The sequence below is a fragment of the Epinephelus moara genome, chromosome 21 (genome assembly GCF_006386435.1).
Source record: "Epinephelus moara isolate mb chromosome 21, YSFRI_EMoa_1.0, whole genome shotgun sequence".
In the NCBI taxonomy this organism is placed as follows: domain Eukaryota; kingdom Metazoa; phylum Chordata; class Actinopteri; order Perciformes; family Serranidae; genus Epinephelus; species Epinephelus moara.
Window position 1 is genome coordinate 12,663,140 of NC_065526.1, and position 21,139 is coordinate 12,684,278.

Here is a 21,139-nt window from a genome sequence, read left to right on the forward strand (position 1 = left end):
CGGGTTTACAGCATGAGTAGCCTATAAAGATATTAAGTAGGTCTAAATCCATTGTAGTTTGGAACAATTAAAAATCTTTGTGGGGGTTAAAATGTTGTTTTCTATCTGTTGGCCTTTCAAATGAATCTAGTGCTGGAAAATGATTTAAATATTTTTATTTATTTAGGCTATGAATCTTATTTCAGAGAGGCCAAGGGAAGGAAGGAGCGAGAGACACTTTGTTCGCGTTATATACGTCTTGTGTACGAAATGTCCGTGTTGTCACTGTGTTTTTTAAACAAATCTGTCGCCTGCATCCAGGTGCTGTCTCCATGTCACACATTGGACCACAACTACCAAGAAGAACGGCGACACGCTATGATCCACCCCACACACAAACTATCAGCGCAGTGCTGGATTGCATATGTACTACTGCGCTAATTTCATTCATCTCACAGACTGATTTACCATAGCTTCAACATATAGACCGATGTTGCACTGTAGACTAATTAAAAGACATCTTAAACGGAGGAGCAGCTCTGTGTCTCGTAGTGTTGCTGGAGAACTTGTGGGTCAGTGGGACGGAGCTGTGTGGAGAGTGTGAGAGAGGAGAGATGCACACTGGTATGTGTTATGTAACACAACTTGACCCTATATCAGTATAAACAGTGTTGTCTAAATTTTTATCTTGCTTGAAAATACATGGATATATCGTACATAGCTGTTATATCGGCCAGCCTTAGCAGTTAATGCACACTTCGTTCTGCGCGGTGATTCGGTTGGTGGGTGTAATTGGGTAGACAGAAAATAGATCCTACATGAAACTGCTCACAACAAGGTCTGTGGATTATCTTTCTGGGGCTCTGAGTGCCACAAGCTGAGTGCCATCTAGTTCCATTATACTGGAGAGAAGGCAGACATCTCTGCGGCCGATATCTTCAACACTCAACAACTCACACCAAAACAATCTAGACAGATAAATAGCACTACAGGTGAAAGGAAAATGTGTATTTTGTTTTTGGGGGTGAACTGTCCTTTTATCTTGACGATTAAAGAATGATGGGAAATGGAAACGTGCTGGACTGCCACCATATTGTGTTGACATGTATTTGAACTTCATTTCCTGAAGCTGAATTTAGGGTTTTACCGGTTAAGTGCTCCAAACTCCAGCAACCGATTTCCCTCCACTCCAGCACAGAATTGCTTTCATTTCTCATATTTGTGACACACAGGGGATTTCTCACAAGCTGCAGGTACTGAATCACTCTGTTCGCGTCAGAGTTATCACTGAGCTCTAGATAAGAGCCATCCAACATGCATTTCACGGTTGGTGGAATGATAACGCTGTATTCTTAGAGCACGCTCTGCTTCCCACCCGTCCTGTGGGTGTGAAAAACACATCTATATCTGGATTCAATTCAGTAACTTTTCATCACCCACCAGTTCAACCTGGCATTTCCAACACGCGTGTTTTCGATTCCATACGTCCTTGTGGAGGAAACTAGACTGTGTGAACTGTGAGATCATATTCGGTGGACTGGAGTTGCACTCACACAAATATGTGCTGGTTTAATAAAGTCACTGGAGGAGAATTCTGCAGCTCGACTGTATTTCATGGCACATTTCATGTTATTTGGTGAAAGACTTCCAGAAATGTTGAATATATATCCTTTCCCTTATTCCTTATTACACCCATGAACGAAGGTAACTCTTCTTGACCCTCAGTCTCAGGCATCCAGATAGATAGTAAGGATTTACAGTATGATATCATCAACAATCTGCAATAACACAGCAATTATCTTCACTGAGCTGCAGCCTATTATTGATATCCAGAGATGTGCTTTAAATGTCCTGGTTAGATAATATCTGCATGTACTTTGAAACTCTCTAATCTAAGATAGACCAACAATAAAGATAGCAGAGCTCCGCTGCCATGCAATTACGCCTATAACAGTGCTGATAATATTGGGCTCTCTGTCATAGATAAGTGGATTTTAATGCAACAAATACACTTTAAGGTGAGTGCTTGAAAGACTTGACGGATGGTGATCACATGGGGTTCATGCAGGGGCCACAGTTTATGAATTATTTTGGTTTTATAAAATAGAAATGAGTCCATCAGGCCCAGTCCTTCATGAATCAGTGAAACCCTGACTCACGCTGGCTCCACAAGGATTCATTTCACTAACCTTGAACCTTTTCCTTGAACCTTAAGTATGAGGGTTTTTGAACATTAGAGACTCTTGAACTGTTTTTTTATTCCACAATTTCTGACTGAAAAGCCCACAAGAGCTGTAAAATGAATGTCTGTCTCCACAAAGTGTTGAAATCTCGCCCTTCAGAGCTCCTTCTGAGAGTTTGATTTATTCAAACTGTGTCATGCCTGACACATAATCAGAAAAGATGAGAAACAACCTTCCTGTCTTTATAGTTGATTCAGAAAACGACTCTCTAAGGTTTGTGTCATTTAAAAAACCCCAGACCTGAATCTGACCTGGGACCTTTGTGGCATGAGAGTCTCCTTTTCTGACTTCACATTACTCCCCACTTTGAAACTTTGCAGCGGATTAGTGGGGGAGGATGTCCCACAGAAAAGAAAGTTACAAAAATCAAAAGAAAATACATCATGTCTTTGTCTACTTTGAACTGTCTGATGAAGGTAGAAGTGTCAAAAGAAATCATCTGGAAAGAGAAGAAAATGGCTTTCAATTATTTGAGCTCCCAGATCTACATATGAGGCTCTCTTTCCCCAGAGGTGTAACAGTACTTTGAAGTTGAGTGAGTGATGGAAGGGTTGTCTTGTTGAAAACTAGGAAAAATTGGAAACTACAGGACAGACTATTGATTCTACTTTTTTCTGTGTTGAAGAGAAGTATAATAGCTTTGCCACAGAAAGAATCTCCCCACTGTGATAATAGTTAGATATGTCTTTACAAGTGTGCATGTTCCTCTTGTGTTACTGCTCAGGGAACATATTACGTAATTACTTTGCTTTATGGTGTGTATGCTTGAAATAGCATGAAACAGATGCTCCTAATTGTGGCAATAAAGATAAGAAAATGTGAGGTGTGGTGAGGTCATTCTGTGGAGAAAAGCAAAAATAAATCGCCATTGTTCAACAGCGTGTGTCTCTTTGATCGTCACAAAGAATCTGAAAAAAAGTTCACTTTGACCAATTTTGAGAAAATCGAAATATAATTTAGAGTGAGTTTTGTAGAAGTTTTGCAGACTCACTGAGAAGTGTGAGAGGGCAGCTGTTCCAAACTTTTGTTGCATGTGTCCCTTCTAAACAGATCAATGTCCACTTGCAACCAAACTCCCTGACAATCCATCCGATAGTAGTCGAGACATTTCTGCAGCTCACTGGATATTTTCTCTTTTTCGGACCATCCTCTGTAAACCCTAGAGATGGTTGTGTGTGAAAATCCCAGTAGATCAGCAGTTTCTGGCACCAAAAACCATGCCACGTTCAAAGTCACTTAAATCACCTTTCTTCCCCATTCTGATGCTCAGTTTGAACAGCAGGTCATCTTGACCATGTCTACATGCCTAAATGTGTTGAGTTGCTGCCACCTGATTGGCTGATTAGCTATTTGCATTAACAAGCAGTTGAACAGGTGTACCTAATAAAGTGGCTGGTGAGTGTATATACAAGTGGTGGACCAAACAACCCACTGATGGACAAACGCTTCCTTCAGTATAGCCATGCTATGCTGGTACTATGACGCCAAAAAATGTAGGTAACCTCGGATGACATCATGTCGAGAGGAGACTGCTTGCTCTAATCGAGTTTGAGTTATTTTTGGTAGTTTTTGCTACAATAGCTTGCAGGTGCTGGGAAGGGGTCTTTTCAATATATAAATACCAACACTCGTGCTCTGGTGCATCTTTGTACTATACTGACGGCCTTTATATTGGTGACTCTCTTTACAGCCATCTTTAGTCAACAGCTATTTGTTCCATCTATAGTCACTAACTGGAGTCATGGTACACACTGTCGAAACCGCAGTGACGTACGGCAGATCTCATCAGGCTGTTGTTTAATAACCAGAGATCAGCACATGCTTTTGTGTCTATCAAATCTGTTGTTTCTATTATTCTACACAGTTTCTTCTGCACACCAACGAGTGTGTTGGCGACACAGTGACACACGCAGCCCCACCAGTTTTGTGTCAGCGTGAGTTTTCTCCAGGTACTCCAGCTTCCTCCCACAGTCCAAAGACATGCAGGTTAATTGGTGACCCTAAATTGTCCATAGGTGTGAATGTGAGTGTGAATGGTTGTCTGTCTCTATGTGTCAGCCCTGTGATAGTCTGGTGACCTGTTCAGGGTGTACTCTGCCTCTCGCCCAGTGTCAGCTGGGATAGGCTCCAGCCCCCCCTGTGACTCCTCACACGATAAGCGGTTAAGGAAGATGAATGGATGAATGGCCAAAATGTCTCCTGGAGCCCCTTAATGTAAATTATAATAGCCTATAGGGAAATGTGTGGCTGTGATGAGTAACATTACGTGATAGAGACTGTTTGGTTGCAAAGCTAAAGTTCAAAAATTTCCGTTCCAAGTCCCAGACAACAAGTGTCCTCTGAGGAAAACTTTCTACAGCACTCAGACTGTCAGTGCATCATGACGAGGAGAACTCTGAATAACGGTGGTAGAAGTAATGAATATGATAAGCCATGATTTTCACAGCCTCTAATGCACCCACCTATCATAACAAGTTCTCTCTGATCTGTGCCCAAGAACGCCACAGGTGCACCGAGGGAGCCTGGATATGACACAAAAGTGTGTTTGGCACACTTCTAACACACTTGATAGGACGCACCTGACTGCAATCTGGCTGGCTGTGTTATCACACCACCTGGAATTGGGGGGACAAAAAGTCTCATTGTCCATCCCATCTGGCACAGTGGCTGGTAATGCTGCTAAAAACAAACTAATTATCTGTAGAATAAATATGAGTAATTATCTCATGATAGTAAGAATCCCTATCCTCAGGTTGGAAAACAGTGTGATAGAGAACTGATTAAAAATATTTAAAAAATTATGTTTATCCATTGATATTTATAATAATCAAGAAATATATGCAACTGAGTGACGAAAGGAGCAGTGAGTTGTGTTTGTCTCTCCCTGAGTGACAGATCAAGTCAAAACCTGCTTAAATAAACTTAAGTTGTCTACTGACAGTGACAGATGAAGTTAGACGTGTGACTCCCTCCACCTTCTGCCTTAAAAATATCTCTAAATCACCCCTGCCCAACAAAAAAAATGAATGTGAAACCACACAGGGAATCAATCCTGTCAGCGTTTCTTCCTTTTGTGCTGATTGGCTCTCTCAGCTTCCTGCTAAACACGTGATTGGACGGTGATCAGCTGGGTTTGGGGAATACACTTGTGTGAAATGGCCTTTCAACTTTGTCTCTTGCAACAGACTCAGACATTCTCCAGACGTCGGAGTCACAGAGAGGAACGTATTGACCTGCTTGTTTTTACTTCTGCTGGATAGTTTCACTGTAATTTCATCAGCTGCTGCTTTAATGTTGGAATTATGACACTGAATACAGACACGGTAAGACACGTTTGTAGTCAGATCACTGGGTGCAGCTACAGGTCTGTGTGTAAGAGAATGAGTCAGACTGAGTGGGTAAAGGTGTATTGATTCAAGGAGTTTTTGTGAAAGGCAAATGTGGGATTGAGCAACCAGAGTTTGCTCAGGTGAAGTCAAAGTCATATTATTAAAAGCAGGCACACAGGCTGGCAACACGGCTTTTCCTCTGAGAATAAGAGGAACACCTCCACTTTAAACCCATCGCTCACAGTTCTTCATTTCAGGTGCATGGTGGGATGGACCTCATCGACCTCCTGCTCAGGAACACAGATGAAACCACCGGTTGCCACAGCAACAAACCATGGACCACAACAATTCATGAAGTGAGTACAGCGGTCATTCTGCACTGTTGGCTCCTGAGCAGAGTCACTCAGGGGACAGTGGGATCACAACCACAAATCTCATTATGAAAATCTGAGTGCGAGCTGCATTTTCAACGAGGGTGATGTGATACTGGACTGAATCTTGACATATATGTAGGAGCTCATTCAGTTTCATTGTTTATGAATGCAACAGTGACTGACAGCAATGAGGCAAAGAGTCACGAGAAACACTGGTGGCCCCAAGGGGGGGGGGGGGCAAGGGGGGCCATGGCCACTCTAGCCCCTTTTACACTGCCTCCTTAAGGCAGGAATTCGCGCCATTATGCCATCTCTCCGTTCTATATAAACCAGTGGATCCCACCTGGTCCCACCACGGGGTCCAGATTTGAGATTTGTCCTTAATCATTAGTTCAACAATGTCATACCTGCGTTTGATCATGTCGTCGAGCTATTTTGTTGTTTCTGTTAAATAGCTGTCCGTTATTCACTCAGTCTACAGCATGAAACGGCACTTCAAAATAAGGGAAGTTGGAACCGCTGGTATAAATGTTACAACCGGGGGGGGTAGCTGGGGCAGAGTTGTCTTGCTTTCAAGCCAGCATTGGAGGTAATAACAGCGCCGAAATGAGGTCTGTATAAAAAGGACAGCCAGCAGGACGGGATCGTGGGTGGCACGGGTGTGATATTTTGACAACATGTTATGTGTGCAACCCACCGCAGGACATTTTAAAAGTAGCTGATAGCAGTTAGCAGCTGCACACAGCTTGCAGAAAGACTCCCGCACGCTATCTTACTTGCAAAAATAATGATTTTAATGCCATGGCGTAATGGTTCTGCTCATACCTCTTCGATGCACCTGTTTGGAAATAGATGTGTGAAGTATTCCTTTGTTCAGCAGTTAGAAGCTAACACAAAGACGGATAACAGCAGCTGAAAATGTCCACAAATTGGGAAAACAATGAGGTCCGGTAGCTCCTTACCCTCAGAGCAGAGAACAAGATCAGCCACCATATAACAGGAACAGCACATTATTGTTATTGCAATGTTATGCCATTGTTATTGTTTATGAAGCGCTGCTGATGCATACGTTTCAGTCACACAAGAGGCTGAGGCTGTTGTGTTACATGTCACACCAATCACGCCTCTTTGCTTCTGCGCTTCCGGCATGCTGTCTAAAATCATGCACTGGAGCAGCATGATGCTGCCATTGTTTGGTTGTGTGTAAAAATGCAAAGGCCGCATAGAGAGGGAACTTCTTGTTGTGTCCCTATAGCCTGATCTCTGTGTAAAAAGGGCTCCTGATACATTTGCTGTAGATTTAGATGGCAGATTTAGAAGGCAGATTTAGAAGGCAACAGTGACATCAACAAGGGTAAAACAGGCCTTCCTAAATGTAAAGACAGCAACTGACAGGAATAACAGGCGACATTACAGATGAGGAGACACTGCAGTACGTTGTGTTACGGTGCTGGCTCAAGGAATCGAAAGCCTGGTGTGTTGATGTTCTTGTCTGTGTTTGTGTGTGGTGATGTGACTCATTAAGCCGATCTATCCAGCAGCAGTGGTGGTGTCATGGGATGATGCATACATACATTCCTCCTCCTCCTCAGACTCAGAGCCCTGAGGGAAGTTCTGCTGATGACTTCCTGGACGCCCTGCTGGGTGGGAGCGACTCTTCCTCCGTTCCAGCATCCCCCCTGTGGTCACCCTGCACCACTGATAGCGGCATCAACGAGGACACCCCGTCAGATCACAGAGACAGTCTTCACCCACCCTTCTGCACAGCTTTTCCAGCCTTCAACACACAGCCTTTCCCTCAGCCTCTACCTCCAGAGAACCAGGCACCACCAAATGAAAAAACGTCTGACGTTTTCATTGAGCTAGGTAAGACAGGATTTATTGTAAAAAGGGAAATTAGGATATGACATACTGGCATTTCATATTGGTAAAAAACATCTGTGACAAGCACAACTACAGAGTGAGCTGTGAACAGTGAATAGTTTCAATAGAGAGAACAAAGATGCGCAAAAACTAGAAGAACATTGTGAGCCAGGTCAAAATCCAAGACCTTGTTGTGAGTTTTATCCATTTGTGCTTCCTGTCTCAGCACAATGAGACAAACTGACTGACTGACTCTGAGCCTTTAGACAATTAAGGGCTCTTTCAGGGAGCAAATAATTTGTTTTTCCTATTTCTGAATATTTTCAAAGAATAAAAGGTGCAATTAATCACGTGAGAAAAATGTCTTTTGAGGGCGGCTTTTGAATAATGGTCCCCTTTCACACTGCTGATTATTCACCCCCTCAGTGTTGAAAATACTTTGAAATTGAATGAGCAAACCAAATTTGCAACCACACAAAGATATCAAACAGAGAAAAATGTGACATGTATTTTGTCGTGTCTTGTAAAGAACAGCGGGGCGCAGCAGTCACAGAGGTCCACTCCAAGACAAAGGCAACAACCTAAATATTTTGTGTTTTGCTTGAATGGCATATGTGGGCAATTTTGAGAATCATCGCCTGCTGTTTCACCGGTTGATTCTACAGGCTGGGAGTCGGATGACCTCCAAGAGCAATTTGGCATTGCACACTACCTCACTACGAGCCAAACCTCCCCTCTGTCCTCCAGTCAGACTCTCACAGTGAAGGACCTGCTGCTTTCCAGCCCCGGGCAGAGTGTAAGTGGAGAAGAACTGAATACTTCTATTAAAGATTAGAATTTTGACAAACTTTCAACATAAGGGGGCGTTAAAGGAGCACTTCACCCTTCAAATGACAATTTGTATATCAATCACTTACCCCATGTTATGTTGAATTCAAGAAGAAAATTTAGTTTTTCTCACATGCCTCCGCAGTGAACGAAGAATCCAAAACTGGAGAAAATTGTTGATGAATTGAAGTCATAGGGGTCCACGATTAACAACAGTAAAACTAAATCAAAACATCTGTTTTCAAGCTCTCAAACAACTTGTACAGTATCATCCAAGACTCATTTATCCAGTCGTTCAGCTCAGTACCTCCAAAACCAACCTGATTTCACTCCGAAGTCATCAAAATCCAGTGCTTGCAGCATCAGACACTGACAAAAAAGCCGTCCTTTAAAATCGACATGATACGCGGCCTGTCGCCATTATATTTTAATGGTGCTTGGTGGCATCAGGGGGAAACACGACGGGACAAGAATTAAAGTCCAACAAACACCGACTTTCACCCAGAAGAGCGGTGTTCGCGTCCCAGGAGATTCTAAAGCCAAACCCTGTTCATCTTTCCTAAACCTAACCACATGCTTTTGTTGTTGGAGGAAAAAACGTCAATTTGGGTTGTTTAAAGTGACGTAGTGCATTTATTTTGAAAGAGACTGTATGTAAACTGTACATTTCCTGTGAAAACAGAAGTGTATCTTGAAAGAAGACAATGCATGTAACAGGCAGAACTTGACACGGCGTCCCAGAGCGTCAACAGCCAACGTACCCAGGGCATCAAACACTGACAAAAAAAGCCATCCTTTAACGTGAACATGATACACAGCCGGTCGGTGGTGTGAGGGAGGGACGCGGTGGGACATGAATGAAAGTTAAAGGGATAGTGCACCCAAAAATGAAAATTCAGCCATTATCTACTCACCCATATGCCAAGGGAGGCTCAGGTGAAGTTTAAGAGTTCTCACAACACTTGCGGAGATCCAAGGAGAGAGCGGGTAGCAACACAACTCCACCTAATGGAGGCTTACGGCGCCCCAGATTCAAACGTCCAAAAACACATAATTGAAACCACAAAATATCTCCATACTGCTCGTCCGTAGTGATCCAAGTGTCCTGAAGCCCCGACATAAAAAATTGTTTGGAAAAACATCATTTGAACTCCGTTTTTAGCCTCATTGTAGCCTGTAGCTCTGACTGCTTCTCTGTACACCACGCTCACGTATGCGCACTTGCGAGAGACAGTGAGACATGGGCACCACGTTCATGTGTGTTCACGTGATTTCGCTGGTCTCGCACGCAAGCACACAGACGTGAGGGCAGTGCACAGAGGGGCAGTCAGAGCTACAGGCTACAATGAGGCTAAAAACAGAGCTCAAATGACGTTTTTCCAAACATTTTTTTTATGTCGGGGCTTCAGGACACTTGGATCACTACGGACGAGCAGTATGGAGATATTCTGTGGTTTCAGTTATGTGTTTTTGGACGTTTGAATCTGGAGCGCCGTCAGCCTCCATTAGGTGGAGTTGTGTTGCTACCCCCTCTCTCCTTGGATCTCCGCAAGAGATGTGAGGACTCTAAAACTTCACCAGAGCCTCCCTCGGCATATGGGTGAGTAGATAACGGCTGAATTTTCATTTTTGGGTGCACTATGCCTTTAAGGCAGCAAGAGTCCAAGCGGGGTGGACAGGAGGGATAGTGGATGGGTCCAACAAACACCAACTTTCACCCGGGAGAGTGGTGTTCACGTGCCATATGATTATAAAGCCAACCATGTGTGTTAATTGTTGGGGAAAAACAAATGCCAACTTCTTGTACTGACGTAGTGCATTTATTTTGAAAGAGACTGTATGTAAACGGTAAATTTCCTGTGAAAACGAAGTGTATTTTGAAAGAAGACAATGCATGTAACAGGCAGAACTTGATACGGCGTCCCAGAACGTCAACAACGAACACACCCAGGGTACCTTTTCACATCGTACCTGGATGTGGAAAGTCCATGACCATACGTCCATATGTGACGAAGCTGGAGTGAGAATGTGTTGCAACAAACAGACAGCCTCTCCAACAAGGCAGTGAACTACATACTTATCGATTCTGTCTTCAAAGCCAGACTCCATTGACAAAAACAGCAATTTGACCATGTTGAACACAGGAGCTGCTGGTGTAGCACAGCCTCGCTCAGTTTGTTTGTTTGTGTTATTGTGTGACTTTGGTGAATGTGAGCTAAACCTTTAAAACATCAAAGTCACATAATAACACACACACACAACAAAAGAAACAAACGAGGCAGCAGAACACCAGCAGCTGCTGTTCAGTCAGGTGGAATTACTGTTTTTGTCAATGGAGTCTGGCTTTGAAGAGAGCATTGATAAGTTTCACTTTTCATTTAGTTCCCTGTTGGAGAGGACTGTCTGTTTGGGAAGTACTGAGCACAAGACTCGATAAAAGAGACTCGGATTCTACTTGTTGGATTGGATGTTTAGATACAGTCTTGCTGTTGACTATGACTACAATTCATCAAGAATTTGCTCCAGTTTTGGATTTTTTGTTCAGAGTTTTCTTCACAAATTCAACACAACACGAGGAGTTATTGACACACAAGTAATTGTTTGGGAGGTGAAGTATTCCTTTACAGAAAAACAATTTAGTCTCAGCGCTCAGAATAAATAAAATATGAAAAACTGTGCGGTCCACTGCTTCTCTGTTTAATTTGACAAGAGACATTTTTGTGGTGGCCTGTCCCCCTGTGACAGCAAGAGAGCACCCTTTGCACCAAATAATCAGAATTTTATGACCTGCTCAGAGAGTCAGTTTAACTGGAATATTCTGTCCATCTGGTTCACAGGCACAGCGGATCCCCCAGCATTCCCTGCAGGAGCTTGTACTTAATGAGGATGAGAAGAAGCTTCTGGCCAAAGAAGGGGTGAACTTACCCAGCAAACTGCCACTGTCCAAGGTACATGAGCAAGACACACGCTTACACATATGTAGGGCAGATGTCTGCACACAAACACACACACACTCACCACCATAACATTCACTGCCTCCTCTCTCTCTGGCACACACATGTATGCATCAAAATCTAAATCTGTATCCCCAGTTTCACAGCCTCTGCCAGTTGCCCCCCCTCCAACCCAGTTTCCCCTCACTTACCCTTTTCTTCTTCATTCTCTCTTGTCCCTATCCTCCCATGTGTTTCATCACCCTGACAAGTTTGAAGAGAGGGTTTTGAAGAAGATCCGGCGGAAAATCCGCAACAAGCACTCGGCTCAAGAAAGCCGGAAGAAGAAGAGGGAATATGTTGATAGTCTGGAGGGAAGGTAGGAGCCGGCTGCGCTCAGCGTCCTCACACAACAAAACATAATCTCTGCACTGGCCTAGAAAATTAAACTTTTAACACTAAACTTGTAACACTTTACTTGAAGGTATCTACATAAGGGTGACATGACACTGTCATAACTATGACATGATACTGTCATGAACTTGTCATAAACATTATGTACATGTCATAAACGTTCATGACTGCTGTCATTAAGTGTCATTCGGTTTTTGTAATGACAAGTTGACATTGTTTGGGTTGACTTAACTTGACATTAATTAAAGTGACATTACCAGAAGTTGTCTTTGTCATGACAACTTGACATTAAATTTGTTTGGGATGTCCTTATTATGACAACTTGACATTAACCAGGATGACATTACCAGAAGATGTCTTTGTCATAACAATAATAATCATTATGTCAACTTGTCATAAACACAGAAAGAGGTGCATTTCTTGTTAATGTCAAGTTGTTATGACAAAGACATCTTCTGGTAATGTCATCCTGGCTAATGTCAAGTTGTCATAATAAGGACATCCCAAACAACTTTAATGTCAAGTTGTCATGACAAAGACAACTTCTGGTAATGTCACTTTAATTAATGTCAAGTTGCCGTAATCAAGACAACCCAAACAATGTCAACTTGTCATTACAAAAACCGAATGACACTTAATGACAGCAGTCATGAACGTTTATAACATGTACATAACATTTATGAAAAGTTCATGACCAGGTCATGTCATAGTTATGGCAATGTCATGTCACTCTTATGTAGATACCTTCAAATAAAGTGTTACCAAACTTTTATCTGCATTCATTGTGATCTGAAGCTCTCCATAATGATACACTTAATTTACTTTAACAAACTTTTGCATGGATTGTGTGGTTACATTTTTAAAAATATCAGTTTTTACTATTTCATATCATTTTTGATGAAGCGGAGTTTATGAAAACTTTTTTCACTGATATCCGGTGTTTATAAAGTCTTCCCTCAGGCTCACAGCAACAGAAGTGGTTTGTTTGGTAATGAAAAAAACAGAGAACGGTGCAGCTGTCATGGTTGAGCAAACGAAGAGAGATCAGATACTAACAGAAACTCAAACTTTTTCAACAGAAAAAGGCTTCACAGAGCTGTACACAAAGTTAATTGATATCTGGAGAATTCAGCACCAAAACATCACAGAAATAACAAGGAGTTATCACCGATGCTCCCCAAAGCAAACCACAAGGACCCTGTAGAGTTTTACTTTAACTTTCCACTGATATTTCTAAAAACTGACATGTTCGACAGATGAAAAATGTCAATTACTACTACTAACACTCACACAAGCATCATATCGGGTTATTAAGATGGTACATGAAAGTGCTCTGGGAGTATGATGTGCTCAATACTTGTCCAGACATGTATACATGCTTGGTAACATATGTCCTCAGGCACATTGCTACACACCTTAGCATGCTAATGTTCCCTAATTGTTATTATCCTGATTGTAACGACAACATATTGTGGACTATGATCAGTTAGAACTAATAGAAGAAGGTGATTCAGTCATGTTTGGTGTTACAAATCAAAGGCATTATACACTCATTGACCACTTTATTAGGTACACCTGTACAACTGCTAGTTAATGTACAAAGCTAATCATGTATAGACATGGTCAAAACGACGTGCTGAAGTTCAGACTGAGCATCAGAATGGGAAAGAAAGGTGATTTAAGTGACTTTGAACGTGGCATGGTTGTTGGTGCCAGACGGGCTGGTCTGTCAGAAACTGCTGATCTGCTGGGATTTTCACACACAGCCATCTCTAGGGTTTACAGAGNTCTGCTGCCACATTCAGATGGTAGGGTCAGAATTTGGTGTAAACAACATGAAAGCATGGATCCATCCTGCAGCAAGCAAACAGTTTTCTGACCTCAGTGAAGATGTTGTTTTTGAAATGCTAAATACCAACAAATAAGGATTGAAGCAGACTATTTTGTTAGATAAAGAAAATATTTTTTAAAATAAATTTTGACTTTTGGACTGTACAACACTTATTGAAAACATTTGCATCATACGAGTCAGACACAATCCTACCCAGGCACCACTGGAATCTAATTCTACAAAGAGTTTAATACTAATAATATTAGTGTAGCTTAATATTTATCTGCAATTGTGCAGGAATACCACGTTTAAACAGAATAAATGGACATGGAAAAAAAAAGCTGCAAAGCATTTGAATGATAATTTAGGATTTGAATGTCCGTGTTATGGATGACATTCGAAGCCCTAATCCTACGATACACGTGGAAAAATAGGCAGCTAAGGACTGACATATAATCAGTGAACAGTCTCAGGATGTGATGGTTTTCCAGAACAATCAGAAAATGTTACATCAGTACAGCTGACAGCTTCCTTTGTCTGATCTGTGGTCAGCTGGACAGAAAACCCTGAATAGTGTGATCGCCAGGAGGACAAAAGGGCCGCTGAGCTGCTGTGTGTGTTGTAGCTAGAGGGGGGGATTTAGCAGAAGTTGAAGATGCTGTGTAGATGCACCATATCACAAAAGAGGGACAGGAGGCTTTACCAAGATGAAGCCCAGTTTAGTCCTCCTCCTCCTCCTCCTCTTCTACCTCCAGGGTCTGCAGAATGAGTCCTATCACACAGCCAGCCTTTGTCACCAAATTTGTTAATCCTGCCTGCCTCCCCCATGTTGGCTCTCCCTCCCCATCACTCCTCCGCAAACAATGCAGAGTGGAAAAGCTTGTAGTTGGATTTATATGGTGAAAGACTCCTTGAAAAGGGGCAATGCAGCAATATTCCCACATGATACTGTGTGTCAGACGCCTCTGGGTTTATTCATCAGCCTCTCCGGGGTATTTGTTCGACTGCTTGATCTTACTGATGCTGAGCTTCACAGGATTGCACCACTGGACTCTAAAACTTGCCACCAGTGATTCATCTCAGAGTCATCTGAGACTGTGCGGAGGTGCCAGGACACAAAGTTGGATCTGAACTCTGAGAGAGTAGAATAAAGTGAGAGTCCAAAGATGGACAAGCTGTGACCAGTGTGTGGTAATCTATAAACCAACAAACCATGGTGTTTTCCACCTGAATCAATAAACATGAATTTTAATTAGATCTGTAGTCTGGGATCAGTTTGTATGTTTATATCCTCTGTCAAATATTAATGAAGATTGATTGTGTGCCGGGCCTCAGAGTCACCAAACAAACTTTTGTGCGTTCAACTAGACTTTTAAAAAAAAAAACCCGATCTGATAGTTTGCTATCAACATCTCATTTAAACACAAGCTCCGTTGACTCTGGACAACAAAAGTTTCGTGATGAGATTGTCACTCCCAGTGAGCAGAGTCAGCATTTGTTGATAATTAAGCCAGCTGCAAGCGGAGCGTATCAACATGGTATCATTATCAGTTGTAGTTCAGCCCAGTCAGAGGACCATAATGGAGCGTGACTCACAGTGACTAAAAGACAGCAGCGACAGCAGAAGAGGGGAGGTGGGGAGGGAGGGAGGGAGGATTCGCTGGATGACAGAATGGGGTGCGAGATAACACTCAGCAGACGGATATTGGCAGGGAGACAATACGACATCATAACACGGTTTTACACAATAGCCTTTATCAACGTTTCTCCTCTCTTTGTCTTCTGTCTCTTTCTGCAGGATGTCTGCATCTAGTGCTCACAACCTGAAGCTGCAGAGGAAGATCCAGCAGCTGGAGGAGACCAACAAGTGAGTCCCCAAATCAGTCAAGGACAGCAACTGATTGATAGATCTATTTTCAACTTTCAATTGTTGTTGTTTCCAGAAGGTGAAAATGGAAAATGCCCATCAATTTCCCCAAACCCAGAATGACATTTTCAAAGGGTTTGTTTTGTTGGACCAACAGTCCAAAATCCAAATATCCTCCTGTGACCCTGTGCCCTCATACGAGGACGTCACATTTTGGATTTATTTGACCTTATACTTCACTCTGCTTAACTCAGACCTGTTGTCCTTTTTGTGCCATCTAGTGGTAGCAGAAGCACAATACACTAATCCATGTAAAAACAAGATGGCAGCCATCTCTGCCAAGTCAGTCTGCAGCCGATCCCGACACAAAAGTGGACAAGGTCCAAAACCTGATGACATGTAATGGTTGAAACTTGTTTATGTATAATTAATAATGTTGGTAGTTTGATATGGCAACAAATTTGACCAATTTTAGCAACAGTAACAAGCTAAAGCCTAGTTCACATTACACAATTTTCACCCTGATTTTGCATCGCGGAGACTATCGTAATCTTTTGAGCGTTCATACCTGGCGACGTGTTTCTGCCATAGAGAGTCTTGCCAACTGCGTTACGACCTGTGGTGTGTGCACACCACAAGATTTCTCCACCGAGCCCTCGCCGACAGAGCCCCAGATAACGCGGTGACGTCACCAAACTTGGAAACGACACATCGTAAAGGCATGGATATTCCTCCCAGTGTTGAATCAGATCTGCCTCCAGGGCCTGGGTCCAAACACAACGCGCTCCCCGTGATCCTGTGGATGCCGCCAATGTTGTTGCTTGCCGGCTTGTCAGTGTTGCCAGATCTTGGGAGAGAAACAAGCAACCAGGGCTGTGGAAACAAGCCCAAAAGAAGTGACTATCATGCATTTAAATAACTTATTAGATGGATATATATGGAGAAAGGTGACGTTTAGAGAGCAAGCCCAAATAAGCAACTCCAAAGTCGCGGCTAATAAGCGGACCAGGCAAGTGGCAACCCTGCGGCTTGTCCTCCTCACATTTCTTCCGTCCTCCTGCGTGCTGACGTGGGACGTATCCCGCCTCTCATTGGCTGATGCTCTCTGTCAGACGTGTCAAACTTCTCCAGTTTTCTAGCATGCCAGATGTCCAGTCCCAGTCTCAGACGAGGGGGCGACTTGCTCGTAGGCTTGTTCACACATGAGGACTCGTCGTGGCAGACTATCTGCCGACTCACCTCCGACCCAAGGTGGCTCTCAAGATCCTCTGCGACATCAAAATCGTGGTAAAAATCGTGTAATGCGAACTAGGCTTAAGACGCTGCTAGTAAGGAGGTACTCGTTTGAAGACATTAAGACTTTATTATTGTCTCTTTTGAGGACATTGGAACTTTTTTATCACTGACAGTGTTTCATTTTTTATACGTATTGGGTCCCACTGATCTCAAATACCTAGGAGAAATTAAAATTAAAAATGCATACCAAACAAAGTATCATGTGACACACAGCTAAAACACATTGTGACTCGTGGTTAATGTTGTGAAACGGTCACGGTTAGGCGTAGGCAACAAAACTACTCGGTAAGGTTTAGAAAAAGGATAATGTAACGTAATGTGACATAAATACATCATATGAGTGATGTCAGATCATGATGAGCGTATGTAAATTGCGTAATGTGACGTTTAAACAACACTGACTTTTGGTCTAACACGGGACACAAACTGTGGTCTCCTGGGTGAAAGTCCGGTTTGTGTGACCCATTCGCCCCTCCAACCTCCCGCCATGCCTTTGACATCGATATCACCCACTGAAGGCTGTTACAGAGCGACAGTATTTGATGCTCTACGAAAGAGAACGGGCTGAATTTGAGAGGCTGAAACTATTTACTGTTGTCATTATTCTTTAGTGACTTAAACAAATATTTTGCCATCTAAAAATGATAAACTACCACTGTCAGATTGTGTCAGCTGTAGCTTATCAATTAATTAAAGACCCTGTAAAAGGGGTCAAACACGTGCTCTTGATGGTTACATGCATAATATGGAGCTAAAAGACTGAAGGTTAAAGTGAAGGCAAAACATCCACATTGACTTGACATTTCTCTACATTGAAATACACATGAAAAATTCAACAGCAATGTCTCTTGGGCCGCAGTAGCTCAGTCCATAGGGACGTGAGTTGGGAACCAGAGGGTTGCCGGCTCAAGTCCCTGTCTGGACCAAATATGGAGTGTGAAGTGGTAGCTGGAGAGGTGCCAGTTCACCTCCTGGGCGTTGCAGAGATGCCCTTGAGCAAGGCATCATGACCCAGTTACTCAAGATAATCTACCGACCTAGTTGTGAGCAGTTTCATGTAGGAACTATTTTCTTTCTCTTTAAAACTACACCCACCAACCAAATCACTGCTCAGAAGGACGTGTTTACATTTACTGCTAGCTCACCTAGCACTGTGGAGCTAGTTAAGACTGCAGCTCAACTGAGGAAGACACCATTAATGTTTACATCTCATGCTGTCATGAGTAGATGCATGCTTCCTTCTGTGCAGTGATACGGTTGGTGGGTGAAGTTCAGTAGAAAGAAAATAGTTCCTACATGAAACTGCTCACAACAAGGTCTGTGGATTATCTTGAGTAACTGGGTCATGATTTCTGGAAAGAGACAATGCTTTTGAGTTTTTCAAATTTATTTTTGGGGCTCTAAGCACCACAAATCAAGTGCCATCTAGCTCCATTATATTCGAGAGAAGGGCCGACATCTCTACAGCTGATATCTCCAACACTCTGGAACTCACACCTTCCACGTGCCCTTCATGTTGGCATAGATACAGCCAATAGAGGTCAAAACGAGGTCACAGTGGCGGAGGCTATATTTTCCCCTTTAACAGAGGCAGCATTGAAGACGGAAGTATTCTGTGTGGCCAATAAATACATTGCGACATGTGGGTGGATAATTGTTTTCACTATATTACTGATTTGTTCCCTTGTACCACTTTTTAAATGTCTTCGTCGTGTCCCACGGTCTTATCTTGCTTAAACTAGGCTCCACTGCCCACATGATCTCTGGTGGTCCCACTCCATTTCATCTGTATCCATGAGCTTTCAGATAACATGCACAAATACAGCCGAAATGAATGCAGAGTGCAGACAGAGGGCTCTATCTCTGTCTGTATACATATCTAACATTGAGCAGGAATGAGTCCTAGAGGAAAAATGTGTATTTTGATTTGAGGGTGAACTGTCCCTTTAAGCTCTAGAGCCAGCTGCTGCAGAAAACAAAAACAATTCCACAAGCAATCCTCCATCAATCCTCACAGTGTCATGAACTCAATTTTGGGCCTAATCTCAAACACAATAATTAAGTGGAGCCTTGAATATTTTAATATCTCAGTTTCTCTTTTAATTTTCCATTTCATCTCACTCTATATTTGGTTTTCATGTGGCTAAATTGTTGGTATGAGTTTGTATTTTCTGCCTTAGCTGTGTGTTGGAGTACATCTGTCTGTGTCCCATTGATCCTCATTGATTTTGTCCTGACCTTGTTACTTTCCAGTAAGTTTAAAATCAGGACTGAGGAAGCTCAGTGTTAAATCACCAGGACACAAAGCCCATCCACTTCACACAGTGTTCTCAGACTTTGCTTCCTCTTCCATCTCATTATTCTGCCTTTTTTCCTGATGCTGGCAGAGCGATGAATTGAAACAGAACGTGGGAGGAGGCTGTGTGCCTGCACCTCCCTGCCACGTGTCTACACCTCTTTTTGTTGCTTTAGTTGCCACTGATCACAGACGCTGAAACAATGGTGCCTATATTTCATGTCTGTATTTGTGTTGCAGAGATTTGCTGGAGCAGCTAAGCCGGCTACAGGCCCTCCTTCCAAACAGCCCCAGTAAAACAACACACAGAGGGACCTGCATCTTGGTGAGATGTATAACACATTACATTGATTCATACCACTGAACTCAGACAGCATAATCTGCAACAGCTAAATAATATATACATAGCATAACAGTATATACACACCACAGCGCCTGAGCACATCATTAAACCACTGCCTGTGCTCCACTGTTTACTAACGCTGTGATTTCCTTCAAGATTATAATCAAGAATGTTGCGCTCATCTTTTGTGCGAATTGTATGAATGTAACTCAATTTCTTCTTTCCCCTGTGCTCTCTGTAATTTCCCTCTGGCCTCTGTCGTCTGTGCCTGGCCTGTTTCGCTCCCACTGTCTTTGTTCGTGTCCAGGTTTTGCTCCTCTCCTTCTCTCTGCTCATTTCCTCAAATCTTCAGCCAGACCCCTACAGCCAGCCCAGCCAGGGAGACTACACACAGAGCAAAGGTGTGTACTCACACTCACCCTTTCTCTCTCTGTAACACAGACACAAGCACACACTCACACTTCTCCTCCACCACGTCTCTGCCCTTCAGTGCCTTCCCGCTCCCTGCAGACGATAGATGAAGTGCGAGACGTCCCTCCTCCCCCTCTCTTCTCCGTCTCCAGGGGCTTTGAAGCACTGTACAGGCTGATGGAGAAGCTCTGACCCTGGACAGATTTCCCCATGGTTGATTTCCCATCCTCTCAGCACCAGGATCACAGGCACCGGGACCATCACTGATCTCCTTGGGACCCCCAGGAGGAAAGATGTAGCAAAGGACAGCGGGCTTGCTTGCAACTGCAGCATGGCAATGAGCAGTTTGATTGCTTTTCAGCATCTGTTTTCTCACCGCAGAGACTGAGTGAGGCGTTATAGTATAGTATAGTATTTCAAAGATTTAAGGTCTGTGAGGAGGTCGTCAAAACAGATGTAATTTTTCATTTTGCTTTGGAAAACAGAGCCCCAGGGACCTGGTGGAGCATGTATTATATACCGTATGCACTACTGCAAGATGCATGATCTACAAAACACTACAAATGTACATTCACTGCTGTATTTTATTTACTTTTGATGTATATGTTGAAAACCTTTTTCCAGAATGATTTACATTTTGTAACAGTTCAGTGCAACGCTGACAAAGCACAAGTGAATTAAAGTGTTTACTCCAGTGAATTTTGGAAGCGCCTGAAGGGATTTGTTTCTTTCAGTAGCGCCATGTGTCCAGTCTGGAACAGAAAGTAATAAGGCAACATGTGAGAAAATAAATTTGGTCCCCAAAAATAATTATCAGCAAAAGAGGCTGGATGACTTATCATTTCATTAAAAAATATCATAATAAGCTTCACTTTCATGCCAGCTGTCAATGTGGGAAAGTGGGCTTTAGTTTTTAAACTAGTAGGTATATCTCAGTTTTAGAGCAAAAGTTTTTGTGGTTATTATATTTGTGGAAATATAATTTTTGGAGGGTCATGTCTCTGTTCGGAGTGTCTCTCTCAAGTGGGGTCAAAGAGAAATGTTGCAAAACTTGGGGTCATTTAAAGTGGAAAAAGACAAGTTTTGCTTTAACTTAAAATTATGAAGTAAATGTAAACTGCACAATGTAGTA

The 21,139-nt window shown here is 42.7% G+C and overlaps 1 protein-coding gene across 7 annotated transcripts in view; it reads left to right on the forward strand.

The window, feature by feature from the left end:
• Window positions 1–20,804, forward strand: part of LOC126382678 (cyclic AMP-responsive element-binding protein 3-like protein 3-B) — a 27,472-nt gene extending 6,668 nt beyond the window's left edge. For 5 of the 7 annotated variants that reach the window (XM_050032690.1, XM_050032692.1, XM_050032691.1 and 2 more), the window contains 9 exons: window positions 5,809–5,907; window positions 7,518–7,791; window positions 8,454–8,584; window positions 11,454–11,564; window positions 11,822–11,928; window positions 15,593–15,661; window positions 19,494–19,578; window positions 19,904–19,997; window positions 20,087–20,804. In XM_050032690.1, the coding sequence (XP_049888647.1) occupies window positions 5,821–5,907; window positions 7,518–7,791; window positions 8,454–8,584; window positions 11,454–11,564; window positions 11,822–11,928; window positions 15,593–15,661; window positions 19,494–19,578; window positions 19,904–19,997; window positions 20,087–20,199 (1,071 nt within the window). In that variant the 5' untranslated portion in view covers window positions 5,809–5,820 and the 3' untranslated portion in view covers window positions 20,200–20,804. Of the gene's footprint in view, window positions 1–4,086; window positions 4,172–5,411; window positions 5,546–5,808; window positions 5,908–7,517; window positions 7,792–8,453; window positions 8,585–11,453; window positions 11,565–11,821; window positions 11,929–15,592; window positions 15,662–19,493; window positions 19,579–19,903; window positions 19,998–20,086 lie in introns of those variants that run through there. The other 2 variants (XM_050032694.1, XM_050032688.1) reach the window with 2 other exon arrangements.
• Window positions 20,805–21,139: the final 335 nt, after the last annotated feature.